The following is a 26003-nucleotide window of genomic DNA, read 5'->3' on the forward strand; positions in this document are numbered from 1 at the left end:
ACTAGCTTCACTTTTTTTTTTTTGCAGTGAAACACAGTCGAAAACCTGATACGTCATGGTTTCGTCATTCTTCAGGCGATTCGAAAGTTCGACGAGCTGTGAAAAACGTTTTAGTGTTCATAGAAATCGGAAGATTTTATATATTGTATTTGTAATTATTAATCGGTGAACTCATCGATTGTTACCTTTCGACATCTTTAGTAAATAATTGTATTTTGCTTCAGATTTATTTGAACAATCTCATACAGACTAATTATTTGTCCAATCCTAAACTCAATCTAATTCCTAAAGGCTAAATTTACCATGAAAGTTAGGTTGGAGTTCGTTTTGGTTTGCTTGCGTTAGGTTTCAATGAATCTATCTGAACACGTTTGAGCAAACAAAGCACTACCACTCGCTAGTTTCCTGATAAAATAAGGTAGAGTATATTAGTTTATTAAGCTGCCTTGATAGATTTCCTTTTTTCTAATAATAAAATAAAGCTAAGATTAAGTTAGGTTTTAGTTCGTTTTGGTTTGTTTGCGTTAAGTTTCAATGAATTTATCTGAACACGTTTGAGCAAACAAAGCACTACCATTCGCTAGTTTCCTGATAAAATAAGGTTGAGTTTATTAGTTTGTTAAGCTCTTTCGATAGTTGATCTGTAGGACTATGTCTTTTTCTTGCTAAAGTGTTTTTGTTTTTGTTTTTTAAATTAAATGCACCGATATTTTTATATATCACTAGAATGTTATATAAAGGTTCAAAATTTGTTCCTCGAACTACTAAAATTGAATTTGATTTGTTGATTAGGTAGCTCAGTGCAAAAATTTCCTTCGACAATTTGTAGGACTGTGTCTTTTTGTTTTTAAAGTGTCTTCTTTTACGGGAAAAGGAACAAAAATAAAAATAAATCTATTCGAGGCTACGGAATATTTGCTCTCGCCTCGTATCCACGTCCGGTTACCAAAAAGTAAGTTCTAAATTCCCGCTTGAATGGCGTCGAAATTGTTGAACAATTTGTGAACGAAATGGCCGCGTCTCGACCTCTGTTCGAGTGCGCCGTACTCCATTTAGAAACACTTCAAGTAAGTTGGCTCGGCGCGGCAGTGTGTTTCTTCTAAATTCAACCGAGGTGACCGAGTTCCGTGGAGTTTCTGTATTCGTCGTGAGCAACGGTGGTGTTTTTCGCCCGCTGAAAAGAGATTTTAGCGCGACTGGGTGGCGAGGGTTCCGAAATTACGGAGGACTGAAATTTAATGAGATTCTTTGTGTTGAACTGGCGCGCGAAAATACAGATACTGACTACGTTCAACGCCGCAAAGTGCGAAGAAAACCGTGATAAGTGAACACCGTACATCAATAGCAAACAAGATTCGAAGTTCGTTGAAGTACCGATCAGGAAAAAGAAGCTTCCAATTTTTCTAGTTTTCTACGTCGATTCACAGTTCAGAGCTAATTTGAGATTGGTCTACGAGTTTACGTTTACCATTCTTTTCTATTCTTGTTGTTACTGTTATCGTTGCTATTATTATTGCTCATGTTAATACTATTGTTGTTATTGTGGTTGACATTGTTGTTATTCTGTCAATACTATTGTTGTTGTTGTGACTGACATCGTTCTTATTATTACTCTCGTTGTCAGTACTATTATTGTTGTTGCTGTGGTTGACATTCTTCTTATTAATGTCGTCGTCGTTGTTATAATTATTATTCATGTCAATACCATTATTGTTATTATGGTTGACATTGTTGTTATTACTGTCGTCGTCGTGGTTACTTATTATCATTATTGTTATTGTCAATACTATTATTGTTGTTGCTGTGGTTAACATTTTTGTTGTATTTGCCGTTGCCGTTGTTACTATTATTGTTCTTGTCAATGTTGTTGTTTTTGTTGTGACTGACATCATTCTGATTATTACTGTCATTGTCAGTACTATTATTGTTGTTGCTGTGGTTGACATTCTTGTTATTAGTGTCGTCGTCGTCGTTATTATTATTATTCATGTCAGTACCATTATTGTTATTACTGTCGTCGTCGTCGTTAATTATTATTATTGTCATTGTCAGTATCATTGTTATTGTTGTGGCTGACATCGTTGTTATTGTCATTGCCAATACTACCATTGTTATTGGTATCGTTGTTATTATTTACAGCCAACAAAATAGGCTTCTCTACAGAAAATCTCATCGATAACTGCTTGCAACCCTTACTTATTGGAACTTAAATGTATAAAATGTCACATTAAATGTCTGACGCCATAAAATGTCTTCTTATTGGTGTTTCTGGATTCTCTGGAGCAATTTCTCGTCTTTCCACGCGTCTTCGATCATTCGCGGTTTCTGGAGTCAGAAATCGACGAACTAACCTAGGAATTGTTTGCGCAGTTGGTACCCTTTGGCTCCCAAGTTGCGAGAAATTCTCCTTACGTGCCAATAATTGAATTATTACTTCTGGCGTACGTTAGACTTCCACGACGAAACTCGCTTACCTTTACAATCTTATTTATTCCCTGCACAAGAGAATTAAATAATGCGTTGTCCTTATGAGGTTAACAAACAACTAACAAAAAATTTCATTGGTCGTTTATGAAACGTAACATTTCCTTTCTATTTATAAATTAGATACTATAGATTCTCGATAATATTCACACGTTAATTACAAATAATAACCACGATAATATATACAATTTGCTTAATAGTTTAGATGTAATAAATAATTTTTTAATTTTCTACTGTCTGTAATAATTGATTGATAAATTTTAGCCAATATTATTAAGCAACTGACCTGGCAAAGATAAACAATATGTAACTATCAACAATGAACGAGTTTGTAACAAATTCTGGATTAAAAGGAGCCAATATTATTAAGCAAGTACGTGTGTGACCTGGCAAAAATAATATTTTTGAACGAAAATAAACAATTATGTAACTATCAAAATGAACGAGTTTGTAACAAATTCAGTATTAAAAGAACTCACTGCACGATTAATAATGCATTGTATTTAATGAAACAAAGCCTATGCGAGGAAGATAGATCGTTGCCGATAAATGAAATTGAAATCGGTTCGGCGGGATCGCGGAAAATCTAGATTGTTGCGGTCAACAGATTTGCAACGTGGGCAACTTGTCATTCCATAGTTGCGAATGGCTACATTTTATCTCCCAGAACGGTGATGGTCGTTTTCACTGAAAAATGAGTGTTTCTTGCGCCACAGGGTCGTTCGTCGAATTACGCGCCATAAATTAGAACAAGCTGCCTCGGGATGCTAGGGGGTGAAAAAAATAAATGTTCTCGCCGAAATCGTAAAGGTGTTCGAGGAAGAAAACCATTGCCCGCAGCAACGGGAGATGCATGGTTACTCCAATTTTTTTGCTGGGATCCTTCGTCAAAGTGTAGAATTAAAAGTAGTATTCTAAAGAATACTAAAGGCACCAATTTTAATGTAAAAAGGCAAAACGATGCCTGCTTTAAACCCTGCAATTAGCATCCACCATAAAAACTGAAGTATACATTCGGATTGAAAAGATTTTACGTCGTTTCTGGGTTGAAATAACTCCTATGTTATAAATAATACTGACACATTTCTCTCCTTCATTTTTGCAATTATAAAACGGTACAATTTACCAAGAACAAATTCTATGTATTTTCAAATATTCGATTTCAATTCGTAGATAGAAGTTAAATCGAATTCGACCTTTTTTAATCAGCACGTACAGTACACGAGTTTTCGTCAATAAACGAGGGACTACTGTACCAATCGTAAGTTACGTGTTTCTTTACTTCATCTTTTCTTTTTTTGCGTTGGAAACCATGCTTGTTTTAAACCCTACAATTAGCATCCATGATAGAAAAAAGTATACATTCGGATTGAAAAGATTTTACGTCGTTTCTGGGTTGAAATAACTTCTATGTTATAAATAATACTGACACATTTCTCTCCCTAATTTTTGCAACTATAAAACGGTACAATTTACCAAATACAAATTCTATGTATTTTCAAATATTCGATTTCAATTCGTAGACAGAAGTTAAATCGAATTCGACCTTTTTTAATCAGCACGTACAGTACACGAGTTTTCGTCAATAAACGAGGGACTACTGTACCAATCGTAAGTTACGTGTTTCTTTACTTCATCTTTTCTTTTTTTGCGTTGGAAACCATGCTTGTTTTAAACCCTGCAATTAGCATCCACCATAAAAACTGAAGTATACATTCGGATTGAAAAGATTTTACGTCGTTTCTGGGTTGAAATAACTTCTATGTTATAAATAATACTGACACATTTCTCTTCTTCATTTTTGCAATTATAAAACGGTACAATTTACCAAGAACAAATTCTATGTATTTTCAATAATTCAATTTCAACTCGTAGACAGAAATTAAATACAATTCGCGTTCGACCTTTTTTGATCAGCACGTACAGTACACGAGTTTTCGTCAATAAACGAGGGACTACTGTACCAATCGTAAGTTACGTGTTTCTCTACATCTTTTCCTATTTTACGTTTGCAATATCGAAATGGAATTATAAACTTCGATTTTACCAGAATTATGACAGAAATTTGTTTTCCGAGAAATTAAATTTTTCGAAAAAGGGGGCGTTGTAAATGAAATTTGTCGATATCGACGATGCAAACATTGATAATTGATCAAATATAAATATAAAAGAATTGTTTGTAGCGAACGAACGTACTTTGAAATTCCGCGGAACGAAACGAGTATTCCTCGGAAATACACAGACCACGTAACTTTCAATCGAAATTTTCGGAAATTCGATTTCGCCTCGCAGACATTTCCGCGTCCCAATTCTCTCTGGTTCGATCGGCAACAACGCGCTTCTCAAAACTATTTCCCCAAAAAGTTGAGGGACAATGTAAAGTGGAACGCAGCCGTTCTGAAGTTGATAACGCGCGCATGCATTGATGTGGAGGGGGTTGAGGGCGGTGGGGGAGGCTACGCCATGCTCCTGCGAGCTACCATATTTGTCATCCTCGAACAATTCAGCCGGCTTATCCCTGCTAGCCGATTTTCCCCACATTCTGCACCGTCCTGGCGTATTTAACGGACAAGAATGCACGCGTGACAGAAATTCCATGGCGTCACCCGGGGCGCTCCGTTTATGAACCCAGGGACACACAGAAACGCAACAAACGAGCGGAAACGATGAACAACTCGTGAGTGGATCGAGACCGGAGTTCCTCTTTATTTCGTAAAACTTCTGGTTTAAAAAAGTATTCCAAGTGACGATGAAATACCAAGAATTTTAGAGATTTCAGTTGTTCCCAGCCAAAATACGTACGTACGTTTTTAAAATAACGATAGAATATTATTTCTTTGTTTTGTTTGGAAGAATCTTTATTTGGTGAAATTTATGAATATTTTTTATTTGTTTCTTATCTGATTTACGGTCAAGCAACGATCATATATTATTTTTGAAAATATATAACGAAATACCATTGCGAAGAATTTTGCAAATTTCGATTGTTCGGTAGTCAAAATACGTACGTAAGTTTTTAAAATAACGATAGAATATTATTTCTTTGTTTTGTTTGGAGGAATCTTTATTTGGTGAAATTTATGAATATTTTTTATGTTTTTTATCTGATTTACGGAAGCAACGATCATATATTATTTTTGGACAAAATTATGGAATAATCTTTGGAAATAATCGTAAAGGAAGCGCGTTTATGAATTGCAAATTTATCGAAAATAATTAAAACGGAGCTTCGCTTGCAACTTTGTGAAAATATCGATCGAGTATTTTAATATGAAAATGCAAACAGTGGTATGGAAATTTTATATGGATTAGTGTTAAACAGTCCCGATAAGCATTTTTATCTTACGTTTCGATCTTATAGTTTAAAACTATCTTCAAGGACCTACAAATATGATAATAAAATTTACAAAAATTGATTATATATTTATATAACCATTGCTTTTAGTTTTTGATTGATTCTTTAAGAGAAAATCAGATTGTTAGAAAACATTATTTCTGGATAGTTATTTTCCAAATGGTTGTGAGAAAATTACTTGGTCTTGAAAATACGATTGGTGAAACATTTAACAGAAAATCCTGTTTCGTCGAAGTTGCTTTCCAGAATCTATGTCATCCAATTTCTCGATAATGATACCGATTTGTAGTACGATTTCGAACTTTCGAACAATTTTGAACTTCATTCAACTTTCAATGAATCGTTCTAGAACCATTTACAAACTTCGACTTTTCAAAGAACATAAAACTGTTAAAGACATTGAATTTTTAGAATCAATCGGGTATCAATTTCAAACAACTTAAAATCACGTAAAACAACTATCGTATAAGAACAACTTTCCCAGGGCAATTCAATTGTCTTTGAAAACAAGCATTGTACACGCTGGAACAGATTTGTATACATATAATTCTACATAATTATCAATATGAATATTTATATATATCTCATCTTTAATGACGAAGACATCATATACGTTCAGTGGTCCACTATTCAAGGGTTAATTTTGTTACACACTAATACATAAATAATTTACAAGTACCATAATGTAGAAATTTAATCAGTAATATTGTACTGGAATGCAAAATAATAAAATTGAGGTTTGAGTAAAAATGGTCCCAAGACTGTTTGTTCACCAAACCTAATAAATAGGGAATTTACAAATACAAGAATACAGAAATTTAATTAAAAACTTTGTATTCAAAAACAAAATAATAAAATTGAGGTTTGGGTAAAAATGGTCCCAGGTTTGGTCATCAAAATGTCAATTATCCAAGAATTAAATTGGTGGTATCGAATTCACATATATTAATATTAAATGCTCTTGTAATTTAACGACACTAATAAATAAAGAATGTACAAATACCATAACGTAGAAATTTAATCAGAAATATTGTACTGGAATGCAAAATAATAAAATTGAGGTTTGAGTAAAAATGGTCCCTGGGTTATTTGGTCACCAAGCCTAATAAATAGAGTTTACAAACACAATAATACTGAAATTTAGTTAGAAATCTTGTACTCAAATGCAAAATGATAAAATTGGAGTTTATGTGAAAATGGTCCCAGGGTTGTTTAGTCACCAAGCCTAATAAATAGAGAATTTACAAATACAATAATATAGAAATTTAATCAGAAACCTTGTACTCCAATGCAAAATAATAAAGTTGAGGTTTGGATAAAAATGGTCCCAGGGCTGTTTGGTCATCGAAACGTCCATTATCCAAGGGTTAAATTGGTGGCATCGAATTCATATACAGGGTGTTCAGCCACCCCTGGGAAAAATTTTAATAGAGGATTCTAGAGGCCAAAATAAGACGAAAATCAAGAATACCAATTTGTTGATGGAGGCTTCGTTAAAAAGTTATTAACAATTAAATTCAGAAATTTCAAATCGTTCTGGAAAAATTATTTTCGGTTTCGGGGGTCAATTACAATCATTTTTGGTGAATACACATACTACCGAAATCCTATTCACTTTCGAGAAAAACATTCGAGTAAGTGCTAAAAGTTTTGGGTGAAAAAAAAGATTTTCGAATCGTCTTGGAAAAATTATTTTTAGTTACAGGGGTCAATTGCAAGCATTTTTGGTCAACAGACATACACCCGAAATACCACTCAGTTTCGAGAAAAAAATTCATTACCGAAAATTTCATGTCTGACCATAGCGTTGATATGTTTCACTGAAATTTCATGCGTATCTTTAAAACATCATAACTTCTGAACGGATTGGACGATTTTAATGTTTAAAAAAGCAAACTACGCGTATTTTGGTGGAGAATATGTAGAAATCGCAAAAATATTCGAAAAGTTGATCCTTGACCCCGTAAAATGAGAAAAACGCCATAAAAATGGTCCAATTTTCAAACAGCCATAACTCCTACAATTGTGAATATATTTCAATGAAACTTTTTTCTGAAGTAGAGCTCATAGGTACCTGCAAAAAAGTATTAGACAACTTTTCTGTAGGGCGTCAAACAAAATTACTAAAAATGAAAAAGGAATTTTTAAGAAAAATCGACAAGGAGTAGGTGCCTAAATTTTTCGACGAAAAAAAATTTTTAATTAATTCTGAAAAAATTATTTTCCGTTGCGGGGATCAATTACAATCATTTTTGGTGAATAGACATACCCCCGAAATCTTGCGCATTTTCGAGAAAAAAATTCAGTACGGTCGGAGCTTTAAACGTTAATAACTGTTTAACGAAGCCTTCATCAACAAATTGGTACTCTTGATTTTCGTCTTATTTTGGCTTTTGGAATCCCCCATTAAAATTTTTCCCAGGGTTGGCCGAACACTCTGTATACTAATACTATATGTTTTTATAAATTAAAAACAGTATTATATGAAGAATGTGCAGATACAGTAATACAGAAACTTAGTTAGAAACATTGTACTTAAATACAAAATAATAAAATTGAGGTCTGGGTAAAAATGGTCCCAGGATTATTTGGTCACCAAGCTTAATAAATGGAGAGTTTACAACTACAATAATACAGAAATTTAATCAGAAATAATGTCCTGGACACACTAATAAAATTGTGTTTTGGGTAAAAATGGTCCCAGGATTGTTTGGTCACCAAGCCTAATAAATGGAGAATTTACAAACACGATAATACTGAAATTTAATCAGAAACCTTGTACTCCAATACAAAATACTAAAATTGAGGTTTGGGTAAAAATGGACCATGAAATATAATTCCAAGGTAAATCTATCTGAGTTCGTTTCGAAGCTAATGTATGGCTCGTTGGCTGTTCCAGGGGAGCATCCAGCAGCGATGCAGCACGGGAATTCTAGCAGCAGCGGCGCAGCAACGAGGACGCTCGCGTTGCTCCTGTTGCTCCTGCACGCCGGCTCGTTCGCAAGGTGACTGGCCGATCACGAAGCCTTCCAATAAGAACACGATCAAAGTCGTTTCTCCTTCGCGTAATCGAACAAGGACAGAGTGGAAGGAGGGATAGAAAGCAACAGCGAGGAAGCGTCGTCTCCGTCAGCAGTAACCACCTTGTGCCCCTATATATCACCTTTGATCTTCCTTTTAACTGATCAACAAAGAGAGCGTCAGGATCGTCAAAGGGAACTCCTGGCAAAGAAGTATCGAGGTACTTCGAGGCCCAGCGACCACTGGAAACCCCCCGGCTGCTCACTCCCCATGGATGTCCCGACGATTCTAGCTAGTGGATCACCTCCGACCCGGATAATAGTAAATCTGCAAGTGCGTCTAACAGCGATGAGTGTTCTCGGCTTCTTGTTTGTATCCGTAGGTATCCCGAGTCGATCGGACCGGCACGAGTGACACTGTTCCCCAGTGCAGAGCTAGGGTTTCTTTGTTCGTGGCGATATCTCGAGCCGGGGCCAGCTCTCGCGGAGCACGAGATTGCACAAACTCAATAAACTCGACCTTCTTCTTTCCGTTCGAAGAAGAAGAGAGTCGTACGAGACGAGAACTCGGCAACATGTAAATGGGTGTTTAGTATGAGGCAGTTGGACTCGGTGCGATCCATGAAATGTTTAGCGTCTACGATAATCAAGGATCTGCGCGGGTTCGTTCTCGTGATTAACGGGCACACCGGATGCCTACTAATTTGGATGTATGCTACCCCCGTTTTCAGGTTACGCTCCTAAAGAGGACGGTCGCGCGTGTTTCAGACGGTCTCATTGTCTTTGAGGAACGCGATACACCGTCTGTCGGTGGCGGTTTCGTCGAATCAAATGGAGGGGGCACTTCAACGAAAGGAAATCGTTGAAATTAATTACTCGATTCTTGCACACGACGATCTCATTATCGTTGCTTTCGGTGAAGTAGATTGATTTGTTTATGTTTCTCAAATTATAACGATCGGACCAAACGGAGGCAGATCTTTTCTTGCACGATGCACTTTAAATTAATTTTCAAGGTTTCACCTTCTTTGAATCATGCTCTATTTCAACTCCTCGAGGAACTTTATGTCAATAAGTTCTGAGAAAGTCTGATATAATACTTGTAATAACAAACAGTGCGTCATACATTTCTCATTGTCCCTGAAATATTTGAAATTGACCAAAAAAAATTTTTTAAGGCATCTGAAATTTTTATTTATCTTTTAATAACCAATATATGACAGAATTTGTTACTGAGGATCTTGAGAAATTAATTTTCAAAATGAGTCATTAGAGAAAATGAATGTGCATAATATTTTAATTTATAAATTTTCGTTTGTTTAGAATCAAATTTTTTCATAATTTTCTCGTTGTCCCTGGAATATTTAAAATTGGCCAAAAGAAATTTTTTAAGGCATCTGAAATTTTTATTTATCTTTTAATAACTAATATATGACAGAATTTGTTACTGAGAACCTCGAAAAATTAATTTTCAAAATGAGTTATTATAAAAAATGAATGTGCATATTTTAATTTATAAATTTTCGTTTGTCTAGAATCAAATTTTTTCATAATTTTCTCGTTGTCCCTGGAATATTTAAAATTGACCAAAAAGAATTTTTTGAGGCATCTAAAATTTTTATTTATTTTGAGAAATTAATTTTCAAAATGAGTCATTAGAGAAAATAAGTGTGCATAATATTTTAATTTATAAATTTTCGTTTGTCTAGAATCAAATTTTTTCATAATTTTCTCGTTGTCCCTGGAATATTTAAAATTGTCCAAAAAGAATTTTTTAAGGCATCTGAAATTTTTATTTATCTTTTAATAACCAATATATGACAGAATTTGTTACTGAGGACTTTAAAAAATTAATTTTCAAAATGAGTCATTATAGAAAATGAATGTGCATAATATTTTAATTTATAAATTTTCGTTTGTCTAGAATCAAATTTTTGGCTCCGGTAGTCTTAGGGAAACAAATGGAGAAGAACTATTTATTTGAAAGTAGCACACTATTGAGATCATTTTAAATACCGATTTTGTTCTTGACATATTCGCAGAATCAGTTAGATAAATCAAAAATATCATGCAAAAGTTAAAAATAAAAATTTATTGGAAATTTATCGTCTGCTTTGAATTTAAAAAGTATGACAGTTAAATGTAGAATGCATTATTAGAGAAGTTTATGTTTGACAACGAACATACGATGAACATCGTGTAGGTGTTGATTAGGTGGAAACCTACTGATTTTGAAAAAAGGATCTACTCTATGAGTGGCGTGAAGGTTTAAATAAGAACAAATTGATTCCAAATGCTATCGATGTTAAATTGAAATAGCTCAATGGTATTTAAACTTACAGTATAGAAGTTCAAAATGTTAGTGTTAAAAATTTATAAGCGAAAAGTTAAGTAGAATTCTTTGAGAGGGATAGAAGTTTTAATAATTTCAATTTATTATAAAGTTCGTTCATTTAAATGTAAAATACGTAAAAATTGTCATTTGCACGCTGTCTCGATTGGTAGACGTTTTGCATAGAAAAAAGGGTTGTGAAAAGACCAACGAAAGTAATAATCGGAAGATCTATCAAGAGACTGAATACGAAAGGTGATTCGACGTTTTCCATTCAATTTCAGTCTAGTCATCGAGATCGACTACGATCTGGAATTGCTATTTTCCAGACATTTTCAGTTATTTTACATCCTTCTTTAATTACTGCAAATTTCAGAGATATCTACACATGGAAAACTTGGCCATTTTAAATAAAAGTGCACATTTTTTAACACTTGATTTTTTTTTATCGCATCTTTTGCAGGAAACGAATGTTCATGTCAATAATACCGACAAACTTTGTACAATAAAAATATTGACTCTTAAAGAAAACAAATGAAAATTATTTGAAATGACATTATCATCGTCTATATAAGTAATAAATTCTATTTGTTTCGAAATTTGCTATTTTGTATTACTATTAACAGAAGCAAACTGGAAAGTAACAAATACTTTATTAATTTAAATACAACTTAATTCATTCGTTGTGACCAATCGCTTTTAAATGAACAGTGTTGATAAAACTACAAAACAATTTCAATTGTTCCATTGAAGCTCTATATTTTTCAGTTCAATTTTCAATATTGCTACCATTGACGCCAAAAATGAAATGCAAAAATAAAAAAAAAGAATGACATTGTTGGACATGTTCTTTCATTCAACTATACAATTTGCTTCTTTATTTCTTCTGAGAGCATGTTGACCCAATACGTTTGTGCATCCCCCAGGGGTCCATGAATCACAATTCGAGAAAAGTTGGAAAACTTCCATTGGAATAAATTATGTACTGGCCAATACAAGTTGACTATTTTTTACTCGAGTCAACAAATTGAATATACCACTTACATAACAAAGACACGTACTATCTATAATATGTGTTCATATTTTATTATACTTTTTCATTTTATCTTGAATTATTCACAATTTCTACGCATCTATTAAGATTCCATAGAAATAATTAGTTAAAACTAATACAGAAAATGAAAGAGAATTTCAAAATTTTCGAAGCGACGTATCATCGTAGAAAAAAAAAATGAACAAATTTATTGATCATCCTGATATTAGAAATATGAGATCTCATGGGTTAATAGAGACATCATATGCTAGGATTTTCAAATACCATCGAAATAATTAGTTAAAAGTAATATAGAAAATGAAAGAGAATTTCAAAATTTTCGAAGCGACGTATCGTCGTAGAAAAAAAAATGAAAAAATTTATTGATCATCCTGGTATTGGGAATATGAGATCTCATGGGTTAATAGAGACATATCCTAGGATTTTCAAATAGCATGACCTATTAGACATTAGACACTAATGCAACTAGAATTGCGCAATCGTCGTATTCGTCGTCGGGAAACATTTATTCCTGATCCCCCATTACAGCTTTCAAGCTTGCTCACACGTACGGTGATACTATCACGATAAAGGCAGTCTTTCACGAAGGCTAGCTGTTCCGTGACAATTCTACATGCAGCAGCAATAATTTTAACCGATCAAACGGCACACAACGGTACCAGGGTTAATAGTATCGTCTGACAGTGACAAATGGCCGACCTACGAAAGGACGAGAGAAATTAATAGGCGCTGGTTTAGTAACGTTCTATTCGTCGATTCTGCAACGGTATTCTTCATGCAAACAATTCGAGGCTCAAGAACGTTCCCTTTGTATTAAGAATACCGTATGGTTGTGCATACTGTAATACCCAACACAGTGGACGAACTAAAAATAATACCCTAAAAATACTTTGGAAACCGAGACTTAATTAACTACTGGGTTATAATAGTAATTATATTTTGGGTTTGATTCCATTTTAGTGAGATTTCTGTGAGTTTATTTATTTATCTGCTTGCGATTAGTGGAGCAAACGAACACAATTAGTGTGTTTGTATTGAAATATAGTTTGAAGGGAAAGAACTTTTACTGTATAAAATAGTTTATTACGAATGTAATTTTTGAAACTTTCCTAGAACTCTTTTCGTAATGTAACGAAAATACTTTACGCGAATATTTTGAAACAGAATACTTTACGAGCGTAATTGCCTCTTTTTACGAGACACCGAAATATAACGTGGAATTTTTATATTTTCGCTCCAAACTTCAAATACTGTGCAATGATTTTAGTTAATAGATTCTTCATTTTTAAAGATTCAGAACCAAGTTGTTCTTGAAACGGAATTTCAAAGTTTACTCTACGTTTCAATGTTTGAAACGTTAATTTTTCATTTTTTGTTTATCGTCAGTGCTTACTAATAACAAACGTAATATCCTCTCGTTGTTAAATTGAATCTCTATCAAGAATAAAACATGGTTTCATGAAACTGAAAATTCATAGGAATTCGTTTAATTTAAATACAATTCGTCGATTGATCGAACTAAATAAATATTAAATTTACATTGATCGAACGTTTTGCTGAAATAAACAGAATTTATTCAATGGCAAGAAATTAAAATGGAAATTTGAAATGAAAATGTGGAAGTACAATAAATTAACGAAATAAAACATACTGAGACTTTATATGAAAATTCTTTGAGCTTCTTCTAAATTATTATTACTTGTATTCATAATTTCAAGAAATAAAATCAATACCTGCCGTCTGGAATTTCAAGACGTATCGTATGCGAAGCATATATGGGCTACTGTATGTACCCTAGTTTAGGTATTATCGATCTATAGTGTAACTAGTATGGCATTTACACTATCTGTCAATATACACCTTCGATATTTCGTATTTATGGAATGATATAAACAGGTTTCATTTTTCTATGATTAAAATTCGCCTTTCATAAATTCGTCATTAAATCAATAGAGCATATCCATACCAATTTACAATTTGAATTTTCGTTACCAAGATACAAACAGTTAAAATTTCCCGCCATGACTCCCGATCGACGCCATTTACAACTCAATCAGCTGATCGCGCAACGCCACCTGCAAACTTTAACCGTTTATATCTCGATAACGAAACCTCCAATCGCAAAATTGAAAAGAACTACATGATTCAAACGATTGATCCAATGGAAATAACTATTTGATTCAAATTAGCACGAGAAATTTTTAGAACTACGTGGTTATTAACGACAGGAGCGGTTTTCTTAGATTGTTTCTTTTAAGTTTCCCGCCATGACTCCCGATCGACGCCATTTACAACTCAATCAGCTGATCGCGCAACGCCACCTGCAAACTTTAACCGTTTATATCTCGATAACGAAACCTCCAATCGCGAAATTGAAAAGAACTAAATGATTCAAACGATTGATCCAGTGTGAATAACTATTTGATTCAAATTAGCACGAGAAATTTTTATAGAACTACGTGGTTATTAACGACATGGAGCGGTTTTCTTACATTGTTTCTTTCATTATCGTCGCTTCTGTGTATCTTATCGTTACTTGAGTTATATTTTAAAGAGTTTTCTACCTTGTATTTGGTTCTGCAATTAGACGTTCGTTAAAACTTTGATACCGATTGTTTCCTAAATTCGTTGAATATCCTTTCGACGAGGCGTTGGTGGCTACGCCGCTATGTTCAACCTTTCCTCGACGATACTAATATCAATAGAAAGATAGGGAAATTCGGGGATAGAGCCGGTCGAACGCAGTTTCGCGCCGTAATACGCGTGAGGCTCGTTTGCAAACACTGTCAGCGAGCGAAGGCATTATCCTGGTTATCCTTGGAATTCCTTTTACCGACAGTAAACACGACTACCGAATAACTGGAAACGTTTATGCGGAACGAAGTTGAGAACAACGCCGCGGTTTTCATGGATTCTTGGATAAGAAGCAACGTATTTTCTGGGCTTCGGGATCCACCGTGACCCGAATATTACGACAAAACCTCGGCCCGGAATTCCGCTCGAATGCCGGAAGCGAGCTGCTGTCTTTCTTTACCTCCGCGTTCACGTGCATTTCTGGTACACAAATATTTAGGGCTCCATTGAGTTTGCGCGGGATTCGTCGATAGACGTGGAATCGACGCGATGCGAGCTGAAAATTCGGGAATTATTCCCGTAATTCGCTATGCCCCCGGTGAAATTACTTTTTGCCCCATATTTTTATCGCGGATAGCAGAAACTCCCGTATCTGAATTAACGCGGAGAGAAAATGGCGGTTGGATAATAGAACAAGTTTTCTTTTTATCAAACTTAATTTATTTAATTAGAAATTTTTAAAACTGACAATTTATTTCAATGTTTGTTTTTTTAACACGTTTTATTAACAAATTTTATTAACACGTAATTCGTCTTTACATTTAACGAACTCTAAATAAATCTTATTAAAAATATTATTTTCTATTCACGTGTGAAATGCTTAAAATACAAGGACGACATATTTAGTACTGTGATTACTGCAGTCCTTTTAGAACCGACTGCAATTGAATTTCCAATAACTGTGCAGTTACATTTCAATTGATTCCGACGTTTACATTCAATTACTGTCAAATATATCGTCAATTGCGACTAAGTTTCCTAGTTTACGGGCACCGAACGTATCCAAGAACGTGACCCAAACTATCTTCGCGTTACGATCGTTTTCAAATTATGCATCGAACGATTTGATATCGTATGATAATAATAATAATGTAAAACTTTCGAAAACCAACAGGGTTTTTTTTTAAATGTGACGGAGAGCTTCTCTGCTATTAACGGAAGAAAAATATCTGCTTTTATTACGCAAGAATTTTGATTTCTTCTAAATTTTAGTCAAACCAGAACTTTTATTTCCAAGAACGTTTATTTATCTGTTCTTATTGGAACTTATAATGCGAAAACTTTTATTATAGAAGTTCCATTGCAAGTGTTACAACGGAATCTATTGAAAAAGTTCCATAACTGTTTCAACCTCTGCTTAAAAGCGAGTGGATAGCAATTTCTATCTCGGACTTAGGCCAACGAGGTTTTCACACCCTCCATAAACATAAGCAGAAAAGAAGGCGGAGGGGTAATTATTGCTTAAACGCTGGAATTATTGCATTTTCAATTATTTAATATCGTAATATTAATGTTTCATTTAAGCTTTGCGTACTACCATCGATAAAAATTTATGAAATTGAGGTTATTGGTAAGTTATTATTCGATATAGCGTGTCACGTCTATCTTTGACGTCCATAAATTTCATAGTATTGCAGGTTCGTGATATTTTTAGAGTCTATTGTGTACCGTAATATTTTTAGCGTGTATCTACATGATAAATTGTATTATAAATCCTACTATTTTTATTTTCACGTACAATTTATAATTTTTATGTGCACTGTGATGTATTTATCTTTTGCATCAAAACATTGTTTTGAGCTTCTCAAAAAATCAACTGATTTAAATTAATTACATTCTTCGATAATAAATACAAAAGAATTTCCAAATTTGTCTAGGTTATATATTGTTAATTTCTCTTTGAATCTATTCAACTGAGATACAATAAAAAAAAAATGCAAAATGGGTAATGTGGTACTACACCTAACCTAAAAATTTCTAGGATACATTGGAATCAATTTGTCTTATTTTCTAATAAGCTACCCTCGAGTGAATGCATCAAAATTCGTAAAAACTATAATCTTTATTTGTTCGAAGCAGCGTGCCCGTAGTTGATGGGAACGCTCGAAACCCATTTAAAACTTGAACTTATTCATTAATTTACGGCCACGATTTTACGCGGGGTGATTTATTCAGCCAACCTGCTGAGTTTCGTGGAAAAATTGAAATTCACGTTTCACGAAATCCGCGGGATCGCAGAATTTATTTCAGCGAGGTTCAAAGTTTAAAATTGCCATAATACAGCGACAGACAGCCTGCTCCGTCGCCATAGTGCTCGAACATAACCTCGAATACATTGTGAACGTTTGCCCGCGAAAGCTAAACGAATTACAACCACGTTTTTTTTTTTTTTTTCTATAAATCGTCGCGGGAAGATAAAAATTGGAAGAGTCGGCTCCGTTTTTAGGTCGCCGACCTTTCGTTGCTGCTTTTGCAACGCGTTAACGCGGAGGAACAAATATTTAGAGTTACGCTGAATTCGCGTAATTCGCCGGGGAAACCACGGAAATGTTTCGACACGGTTTATTTGAATCGGGTAATCTAGCGTGCGACGAGAGGGGATTTTAAACCGTTCCTCAAATTTCGTTCGTTGTCCAAGTTTTAAAACGACCTCCGACGGGTTTTCATCAGTTACATTTTCGAGCGTATCGCTGGAATGCGTTTTGAACGCAGCCACCGGCCAAACACACACAAAAGCCCGAGCAAAAGAGAAACAGGACAAACGAGTTTTAAGTGATAAGGCATGACGGAATTTTTTCGATCGTATTTTTTGCATCGATATACACAGTGGTCCAAAGATTGATACCAAACGTTTATAGTTTCTCGTCGACTCGTTAAATATTTTTCCAAACGGCATTCCAATCGATCTGCCACGTAATTTTTAAGGTACGAAGTTGGTACTTGATTAAAATGCAATCTTTTTATAATTCATTATTATGGGTAGAAATCGATTAAATTTCGAAATTCAAAGAAACGTTTGGAAGTTTAGAATATTCTTTTAAATAACGCGTTGCCTACAAATTCGACGATGTTGATTGCAATTTAGAAAACTGATAATACAGTTGTACGTTATTGTCTCAGAAATCGACCAATGTTAGCAAAAATTCATTTCAACTAACGAAGAAAGGTTCCTCCGGTGTTTGATTGACCTCGAAACACGGGGGAATCCTAGTAATGTGTAAACGATGAAATGATACTCAAACTAGTTGCAAGGTAGCGTGTACCAGACTTTTTTACAGACCACTTTCTTAACGAGAGCATAAGCAGAGTACTGCCATAGATTCAGAGACATCGATGACTCGATCGCCGTTAAAAACTTAATCAATTTTTATAACGTCTACCTTCTACGTTCGATTCACAATTATTCGCGAAACTTTCATAGAGTTCATTGAAAATTATCCCACGGAAGCATAATTATTCAGCTGTTCGTATTTTAACGGGGTATTGCTGTCTAAACATTTTTCCGGCCTTTTTTTTGTAATGGTAGCTAGGCTGTTTCGTGCTGAGATTTTACAGATATATTTATTCATCTTATAAGTATGTACAGTATTTTTTTCATCGAAAAATATTAAAAATTGTGAGAGTTATAACTTCTTGTTTAAAAAAAAACACATTTAAACTGGCTTCCATGGTATTTCAAGATCTAGCAGACCGATTGACCTCAAATTTCGATAGAATATTCAGCAGACATGCCTGTATTGTTGAAACTAGAGATCTTTAAAAACATTGAGTTTTACTATTCTTCTTAATATGCCAAAGACAAAAAAAGAAGGTTAAAAAACAGAAATTCGAAACTCGAAGTGCAGCCATTCCCTTATTCATCGAGATTTTTACTTTTTCCTAGTTACTGCTGCCAACTACTTCCTAATGAAGATACTTTAGCCCCCTCTCAGAGAAAAAGCCAATGGAGGACATTTTTCAAGAGTGCCATTAAACAAGAAGTTATAACTCCCACACTTTCTAATATTTTTTGATAAAAAGAATACTGTACGTATAAGATGAATAAATATATCTGCAAAATCTGCAAAAAGTACGAAACAGCCTACCTACTATTAAAGAACGAATCACAAAGCCGACAAAATGACAGTCTAGGTCTAAAATCATACGCCTTTCGATGTTCGTAGATTCTTTGGAGCAATCAAATCTCCTGTTTTGTTCAGGTTACCCTGAGATCGTCGACAACTCATTTCACCGACGCTGTTTTCATTGACACTGACATAATTCTTTGCATTTCAAATGATATAAGTCTTAACTTAAAAAATGTTTAACTTATAATCCTCAAGCTGAGTGTGGGTTTGGGGGGCGACACCCCTCCACTACCGAGAAAATAAGGGTTCAACTTGAAAAATACTGTCTACGGTCGGTGGTCTGCTATGGAAAAGGGGATGTCATATTTTTGTATATTTTCTAGACCATTATCTAGATCTAGAATATGGAATCGAAAAAATAATAAGAATAGGTCTGGGTTACCAAAGCAGAAAACGTTCTGACAGTGTCAGTTTGACACATATGAGCATCACAAATTGGGAAACATGATAACAATTTCTTACGTAGCTATCAGTTCGTGGAAACGAATGAACTCAAACTCGTTAATAAATATGAACAGTCGGTGAAAATATTTGTTAACGATTTGACCGTGTCGATGGAAACATACTGTCCACGAAAGTTAACGTCGATCAAATCGTGATCTCAGGGTAACCCGTTTTGTTAATCGCGAAGCCGTGTGTAATGTGCTTTGAAACCTGTTCATGGCGGACGAAGGAACATCGTGGCTCCGAGCAGCGTCGGTTCCCGGTTGAACCAGAGACAGATTCGTCGAAATTAGAGGGGCTACCTGAAAACGAGTTCACCGTGGCAGATCGTTGATTTTGGATCGGCACCCGAGGCCACCACATATCCGTGTACGTTTAATAGACTCGATAAGTTCTAGCGTTAGGCATCGTACCGCGTCCCCAAGATGGCGCCTGGAAAACCGATAAACCTTCCACGCGTCACGTGTCACGATCCCGATGCGATTTCTGACCCCGAGTTCCTCGAGACACGGTCGGACGGAGACGAGAAAGATCTCGAAAACCTGTAAAAAAACGCACCATTAATATAAAAAACTGATGATTTAAATTAATATACTTAATCTCATTCTTCAATCGCAACAAACGATTCGTACGATCCATTGGAAACGGAATAAAATAACTTTTACGGTTACTTTTTCCGAGGATAAGATACTGTTGAGCTCGTTGTTTTTATCTTCATTACTATGTCCCCAGAAAACCTGTAAACAAATGCACTATTAATATAAAAAACTAATGATTTAAATTGATATACTTCATTCTTTAATCGCAAGAAACGATTCGTACGATCCATTGACAATAACATAACTTTTGCATTTAATTTTTCCGATGATAAAATACTGTTGAACTCGTTGTTTCTATCTTCATTACTATGCTCCCTGAAAACCTGTAAACAAATGCACTATTAATATAAAAAACTAATGATTTAAATTGATATACTTCATTCTTTAATCGCAAGAAACGATTTGTACGATCCATTGACAATAACATAACTTTTGTGTTTAATTTTTCCGAGGATAAGATACTGTCGAGCTCGTTGTTTTTATCTTCATTACAATGCCCCCAGAAAACCTGTAAACAAATGCACTGTTAATATAAAAAACTAATGATTTAAATTAATATACTTCATTCTTTAATCACAACAAACGATTCGTACGATCCACTAGCAATAACATAACTTTTGCATTTAATTTTTCCGATGATAAGATACTGTCGAGCTCGTTGTTTTTAACTTCATTACTATGCTCCCAGAAAACCTGTAAACAAATGCACTATTAATATAAAAAACTAATGATTTAAATTGATATACTTCATTCTTTAATCGCAAGAAACGATTCGTACGATTCATTGACAATAACATAACTTTTGCGTTTAATTTTTCCGAGGATAAGATACTGTTGAGCTCGTTGTTTTTGTCTTCATTACAATGCCCCCAGAAAACCTGTAAACAAATGCACTGTTAATATAAAAAACTAATGATTTAAATTGATATACTTCATTCTTTAATCGCAACAAACGATTCGTACGATCCATTGACAATAACATAACTTTTGCGTTTAATTTTTCCGATGATAAAATACTGTTGAGCTCGTTGTTTTTATCTTCATTACTATGCTCCCAGAAAACCTGTAAACAAATGCACTATTAATATAAAAAACTAATGATTTAAATTAATATACTTCATTCTTTAATCGCAAGAAACGATTCGTACGATCCATTGACAATAACATAACTTTTGCGTTTAATTTTTCCGATGATAAAATACTGTTGAGCTCGTTGTTTTTATCTTCATTACTATGCTCCCAGAAAACCTGTAAACAAATGCACTATTAATATAAAAAACTAATGATTTAAATTAATATACTTCATTCTTTAATCGCAAGAAACGATTCGTACGATCCACTGGCAATAACATAACTTTTGCGTTTACTTTTTTCGAGGATAAGATGCTCTTGAGCTCGTTGTTTTAATCTTCATTACTATGCTCCCAGAAAACCTGTAAACAAATGCACTATTAATATAAAAAACTAATGATTTAGATTAACATACTTCATTCTTTAATCACAACAAACGATTCGTACGATCCATTGGCAATAAAATAACTTTTGCATTTAATTTTTCCGATGATAAGATACTGTTGAGCTTGCTCGATGTTTTTATCTTCGTTACTATGCCCCCAGGGATCGAAACAAACTCGAAGCTTATGCTACGAGCACACAGCTGCTATGGGTACCGGAAGTTTTACTTAAGGAAATTGGTAAAGTTACATTGCAGACATTTATATCAATAAGGATAAGGATCCTTCACTTTGTTGTCGTTGAAAACTGATAACTCGGAGCGTCGGCGATCGAATTGATTGGAAATTGACAAGACAGGTGCAACCCAATAAATTCCCATCGGTGGATCTGATCGTTAAGGGTTAACTGGTCCGACTCGCCTCGAGGAACCTCCTTCGACGTATTTGGCGTTCATCGGCGTTTCTCAATATATTTGTAACGCGACTTTAGTCAATCGATCGTCCGTGCTAGCGAGCAATTACAGGAATCGAACGTCCGGCTTGTTAATTTCAAATATCCGGCTTTGTAAATGCGATGTGAGAGCGAACGAGCGATTGTTTACGAATTCATGCATACTTGTTTCTTCCAACCCAGTATCGATGTCTTGTTTAACGAATTTTTAGGTATACGTTTTTCCCTTATTTGCGTTAAAATTTATTTCCATATCGTGACTTTTAAGGCGAAGGAGCTGCAATTTTTCTTTTGGAGCAATATTATAATCAATATTAATTTGATTGAATTTTTTAATTTGAAGTGTTTCCAAATTTTAGTCAGTGAAATTAATTTTCTAACTCGCAGTAATGTTTATTGTGCATTTTTGGGAGTCAATATTTTATTCATCAAATAAAATGTGATTCTTTTGAAAATATTGTTTTTCATGAAATTGTTTTACCGTTCAAATAAAATGTTTTGTGATACAAGGTATAGAAAGTAAACAGTAATTTTTAAAAAAAGAGAGGTGAAGTAGTTGATTTTTATTATAGTCGACGGTAACAGAATTTTTATTGTTAAATAATTTAATTACAATCCTTTTAGAAATTATTACGTCAAAATATTTATTTTCTGCATAAACTCTGTTCGTTGTTAAGGCATTTAATATTTCTTTATTGCGTTTAACGGCAAATATTGTACGAATTTTTGTAACATTTTGCTTGAATAATAAGAATCGTATAATTTAATTTGTAATTTATTAATTGTAATATTAACGAACGCGAGTATACAAGATTGATTGGACTACGTGTGAAGGAATGGTGAATTTTGGGGTACGAGTATGCAAACGAAACCTAATTGTAGGTTATTATATTAGGTGCACGAAAGATGTTGAAAATGTTCCTTGTAAAAAATCATCTTAGTTTAAATAATTATTGATAGGTAAATTTGTTTCGTTGATCATCGTCATGTTATGTAAAATTGTTTAATACTTGGCATTAACTGTAATATATAGGGTGGTTAGGTACTTGGACATCTAAAATATCTTCATTCTTTTTGATGATATAAAAACAATCCAAGCATAAGATTGCTCATCTTGTTCAATTTATTAAAACTGCAGAAAAATTATTCATATCATTAAAAACTATATAGAAGCAAATCCTATCGATTTTAAACATAATTATGTAAATTTTACAAAAAGAAAACAATTATACTTAGTAATCGATTGTTTCCAATGTGAACGTGATTTTAATCAACATATCATATATGGTTGCATTTATTTATTTTTACTAAAGTCTGTTGGTGAGAAAAGAATTTTTAAATGCAGAGTGTTCGGCCACCCCTGAGAAAAATTTTAATGGGAGATTCTAGAGGCCAAAATAAGACGAAAATCAAGAATATCAATTTCTTGACTGAGGCTTCGTTAAAAAGTTATTAACAATTAAATTCAAAAATTTCAAATCGTTCTAAAAAAATTATTTTTGATTGCAGGGAGCAATTATAATCATTTTTGGTCAATAGACATATCCCCGAAATCCGAACCATTTTCGAGAAAAAAAATCCTTACCGAAAATGTAATGTCTGACCATACATTGACATGTTTCACTGAAATTTTTCGGCGGAGAAACAAATTTTCAAATCTTTCTAAAAAAATTATTTTTAGCTAAGGGGTTAATGACAATCATTTTTTATCATTACACATACACCCCAATTCCTACTCACTTACGAGAAAAAAATTCCTTACCGAAAATCTAATGTGAGGCCAGTAATGGTTCTCCGAAATTTCATGGGAATCTTTAAAACATCATAACTCCTGAACGGATTGAAGGATTTTAATGTTTAAAAAGCCAAACAACGCGTATTTTAGAGGAGAATGTGTACAAATTGCAAAAATATTCGAAAAGTTGATCCTTGACCACGTAAAACGAAAAAAACCCCATAAAATTGGTCCAATTTTCAAACATCCATAACTCTTACAATAGTGAATATATTTGAATGAAACTTTTTTCTGAAGCAGAGCCCATTGGTACCTACAAAAAAGTGTTAGACAACTTTTCTGTAGGACATCAAACAAAATTATTAAAAATCAAAAACGAATTTTTAAGAAAAATCGACCAGAGGGTAGATGCCTAAATTTTTCGATGAAGAAAAAAAATTTCAAATCGATCTGGAAAAATTATTTCTAGATTCTGGGGTCAAATACAATAATTTTTTATGAATAGACCTACCCCCGAAATCCTACCCACTTTCTAGAAAAAAATTCAGTAAGGGCGGAACTTTAAACGTTAATAACTTTTTAACGAAGCCTCAATCGAGAAATTGATATTCTTGATTTTTGAACACCCTGTATATTTATAATTCAGTCGATATTAATGTTTTCCAATTTTTATACTCTTCGAAACAATCAGCCAAGTTTTGAAAAAGTATGAAATGTCAAGGCGCAACAATCTTCTTCCATTACCATTTTTCGTACCAAAAAAAGGGAGAAACGCTTTCTAAGCGTTTAAATTAGAACAAAAATCCTATATATTACTGTTTAAATGCGTAAGTTTATTTATTAACGCGTTCATTGCGTCTTGGATAAAATAGAAACGCAAACTTTTCAGTCACACTCTGTAAATTTCAATGAAAATAATGGAAGTATAATTCGTGTCGCGCTGAACGCGTTAATCTGTGTTATCTAAGTTTATTGTATCCAAGAGATGAAAAAATTTCCCCTAAACCTATTATAATATTTTAAACGAATAGTATATTAATGTTTGACAGTTTGTAACGGCAACAACGCGTTGTTCGATGTATGTAAGTACGCGTGGAATCGATTGTCGCACTTTAATTGTTATTACGGGCAAGCTGTGCACGCGCGACTGTTTTGATATGTAATTAATTATTAATAATTTCGACGCGCGAACCGCGAAAGTTTCGTTCGAGCCGACAGTGCGGAAAGAGAATCGTTCGGCGAGCGCCATCGCGGCGAAACGGAAGCGTCGTTGATGCATCATTAATTAATGCTGTAAAAAAAAATTAATATTGTAACTTTAAATTAAAGGACTGCCGTCGAAGGACGCGCGTGAAATGAACTCTGTGCATCGTAGACGTTGCGTTCCTGGAAGACGAAGTGAACGATTAAAAGAAAACGAGAGTGTCTCTCTGACGAAACAATTTTCAAAGTCGTTTGATTTCTGAAAACGACGCTGGGAAAAAAAAACGAAGGACGTTCGTGCAACGCGTCGCATCTTTTAAAGAAAAAACAAAAAAAAAACAAAAAAAAATATGTTTAAGCTCTAAGTCACTAAAAATCGTATCATACTGGTGTATCCGTGTACACGTTCTCATAGATCATTGACAAGTGAGTCGATCGCAACGGATTTAGAAGTGAGGTCCCGCACTCATCCGCGCAAAATGCTTTATTTCATGTACAATATTCATGTATAAATCTAAAGTAAAGTAGTGGAACAAATTATCAAAGCTTTCTTTGAACTTTGTAGATCAGATATCGAGCAATTGAGGAATTGACGTCGTCGAGGACGAGCGAGAGGGGGTGGAAAAGTTCATTTATTTCTTACGTTATTTGTACACGTTCGTACGAGATTCCACGAGAAAAGAAACTATAACTCGTTGTAAAGATATTCGTTGAATAAAAGTTTAAAAATTACAGAGTAATGTTTAAGATTAACCTGATGAATAGTACAATATTAGACTTTCCACTGTTGCAGAAAAATTAATGAATATCGTCGTTATCTTGAGTTGCGTAAGCTTCTTGGTATTCTAATTTGTCGAGTGATAAACTTCAAATTTCCAGCGTAAAAAGTGAATAAAAGGAATCGTACAATTTATATCTCTGTTTCCGTTTCATTAACATTCTCATCCGACGAGGACTTCGAGTTCTACTTTCGATGAAACAGTTTCTTAACAAGCTCCAGCTGTCTGGTACAAAGTTCTACGAATTTTATGAATCAAGTAATTAAAGTAGCGTCGAGAGATTGATGAGAATTAATAAAAAGAGAAACTGTATCTACTAAATCGCCACGAAT

The 26003-nt window shown here is 34.1% G+C and overlaps 1 protein-coding gene and 1 long non-coding RNA gene across 5 annotated transcripts in view; both read left to right on the forward strand.

Moving 5' to 3' along the window:
- Positions 1 to 10090, forward strand: part of LOC143343679 (protein amalgam) — a 277114-nt gene extending 267024 nt beyond the window's left edge. For all 4 annotated transcript variants that reach the window (XM_076768819.1, XM_076768816.1, XM_076768818.1 and 1 more), the window contains exon 7: positions 8739 to 10090. In XM_076768819.1, coding sequence (XP_076624934.1) covers positions 8739 to 8775 — 37 coding nt within the window. In that variant the 3' untranslated portion in view covers positions 8776 to 10090. The remainder of the gene's footprint in view (positions 1 to 8738) is intronic.
- A 3669-nt stretch (positions 10091 to 13759) lies between these two features.
- On the forward strand, positions 13760 to 25624 carry LOC143343650 (uncharacterized). The gene is made up of 2 exons (XR_013079997.1): positions 13760 to 18054; positions 18091 to 25624. It is a non-coding gene; the product is annotated as an uncharacterized LOC143343650 (long non-coding RNA).
- The last annotated feature ends 379 nt before the right edge of the window (positions 25625 to 26003 follow it).

This window comes from Colletes latitarsis, chromosome 7 (genome assembly GCF_051014445.1).
Source record: "Colletes latitarsis isolate SP2378_abdomen chromosome 7, iyColLati1, whole genome shotgun sequence".
In the NCBI taxonomy this organism is placed as follows: domain Eukaryota; kingdom Metazoa; phylum Arthropoda; class Insecta; order Hymenoptera; family Colletidae; genus Colletes; species Colletes latitarsis.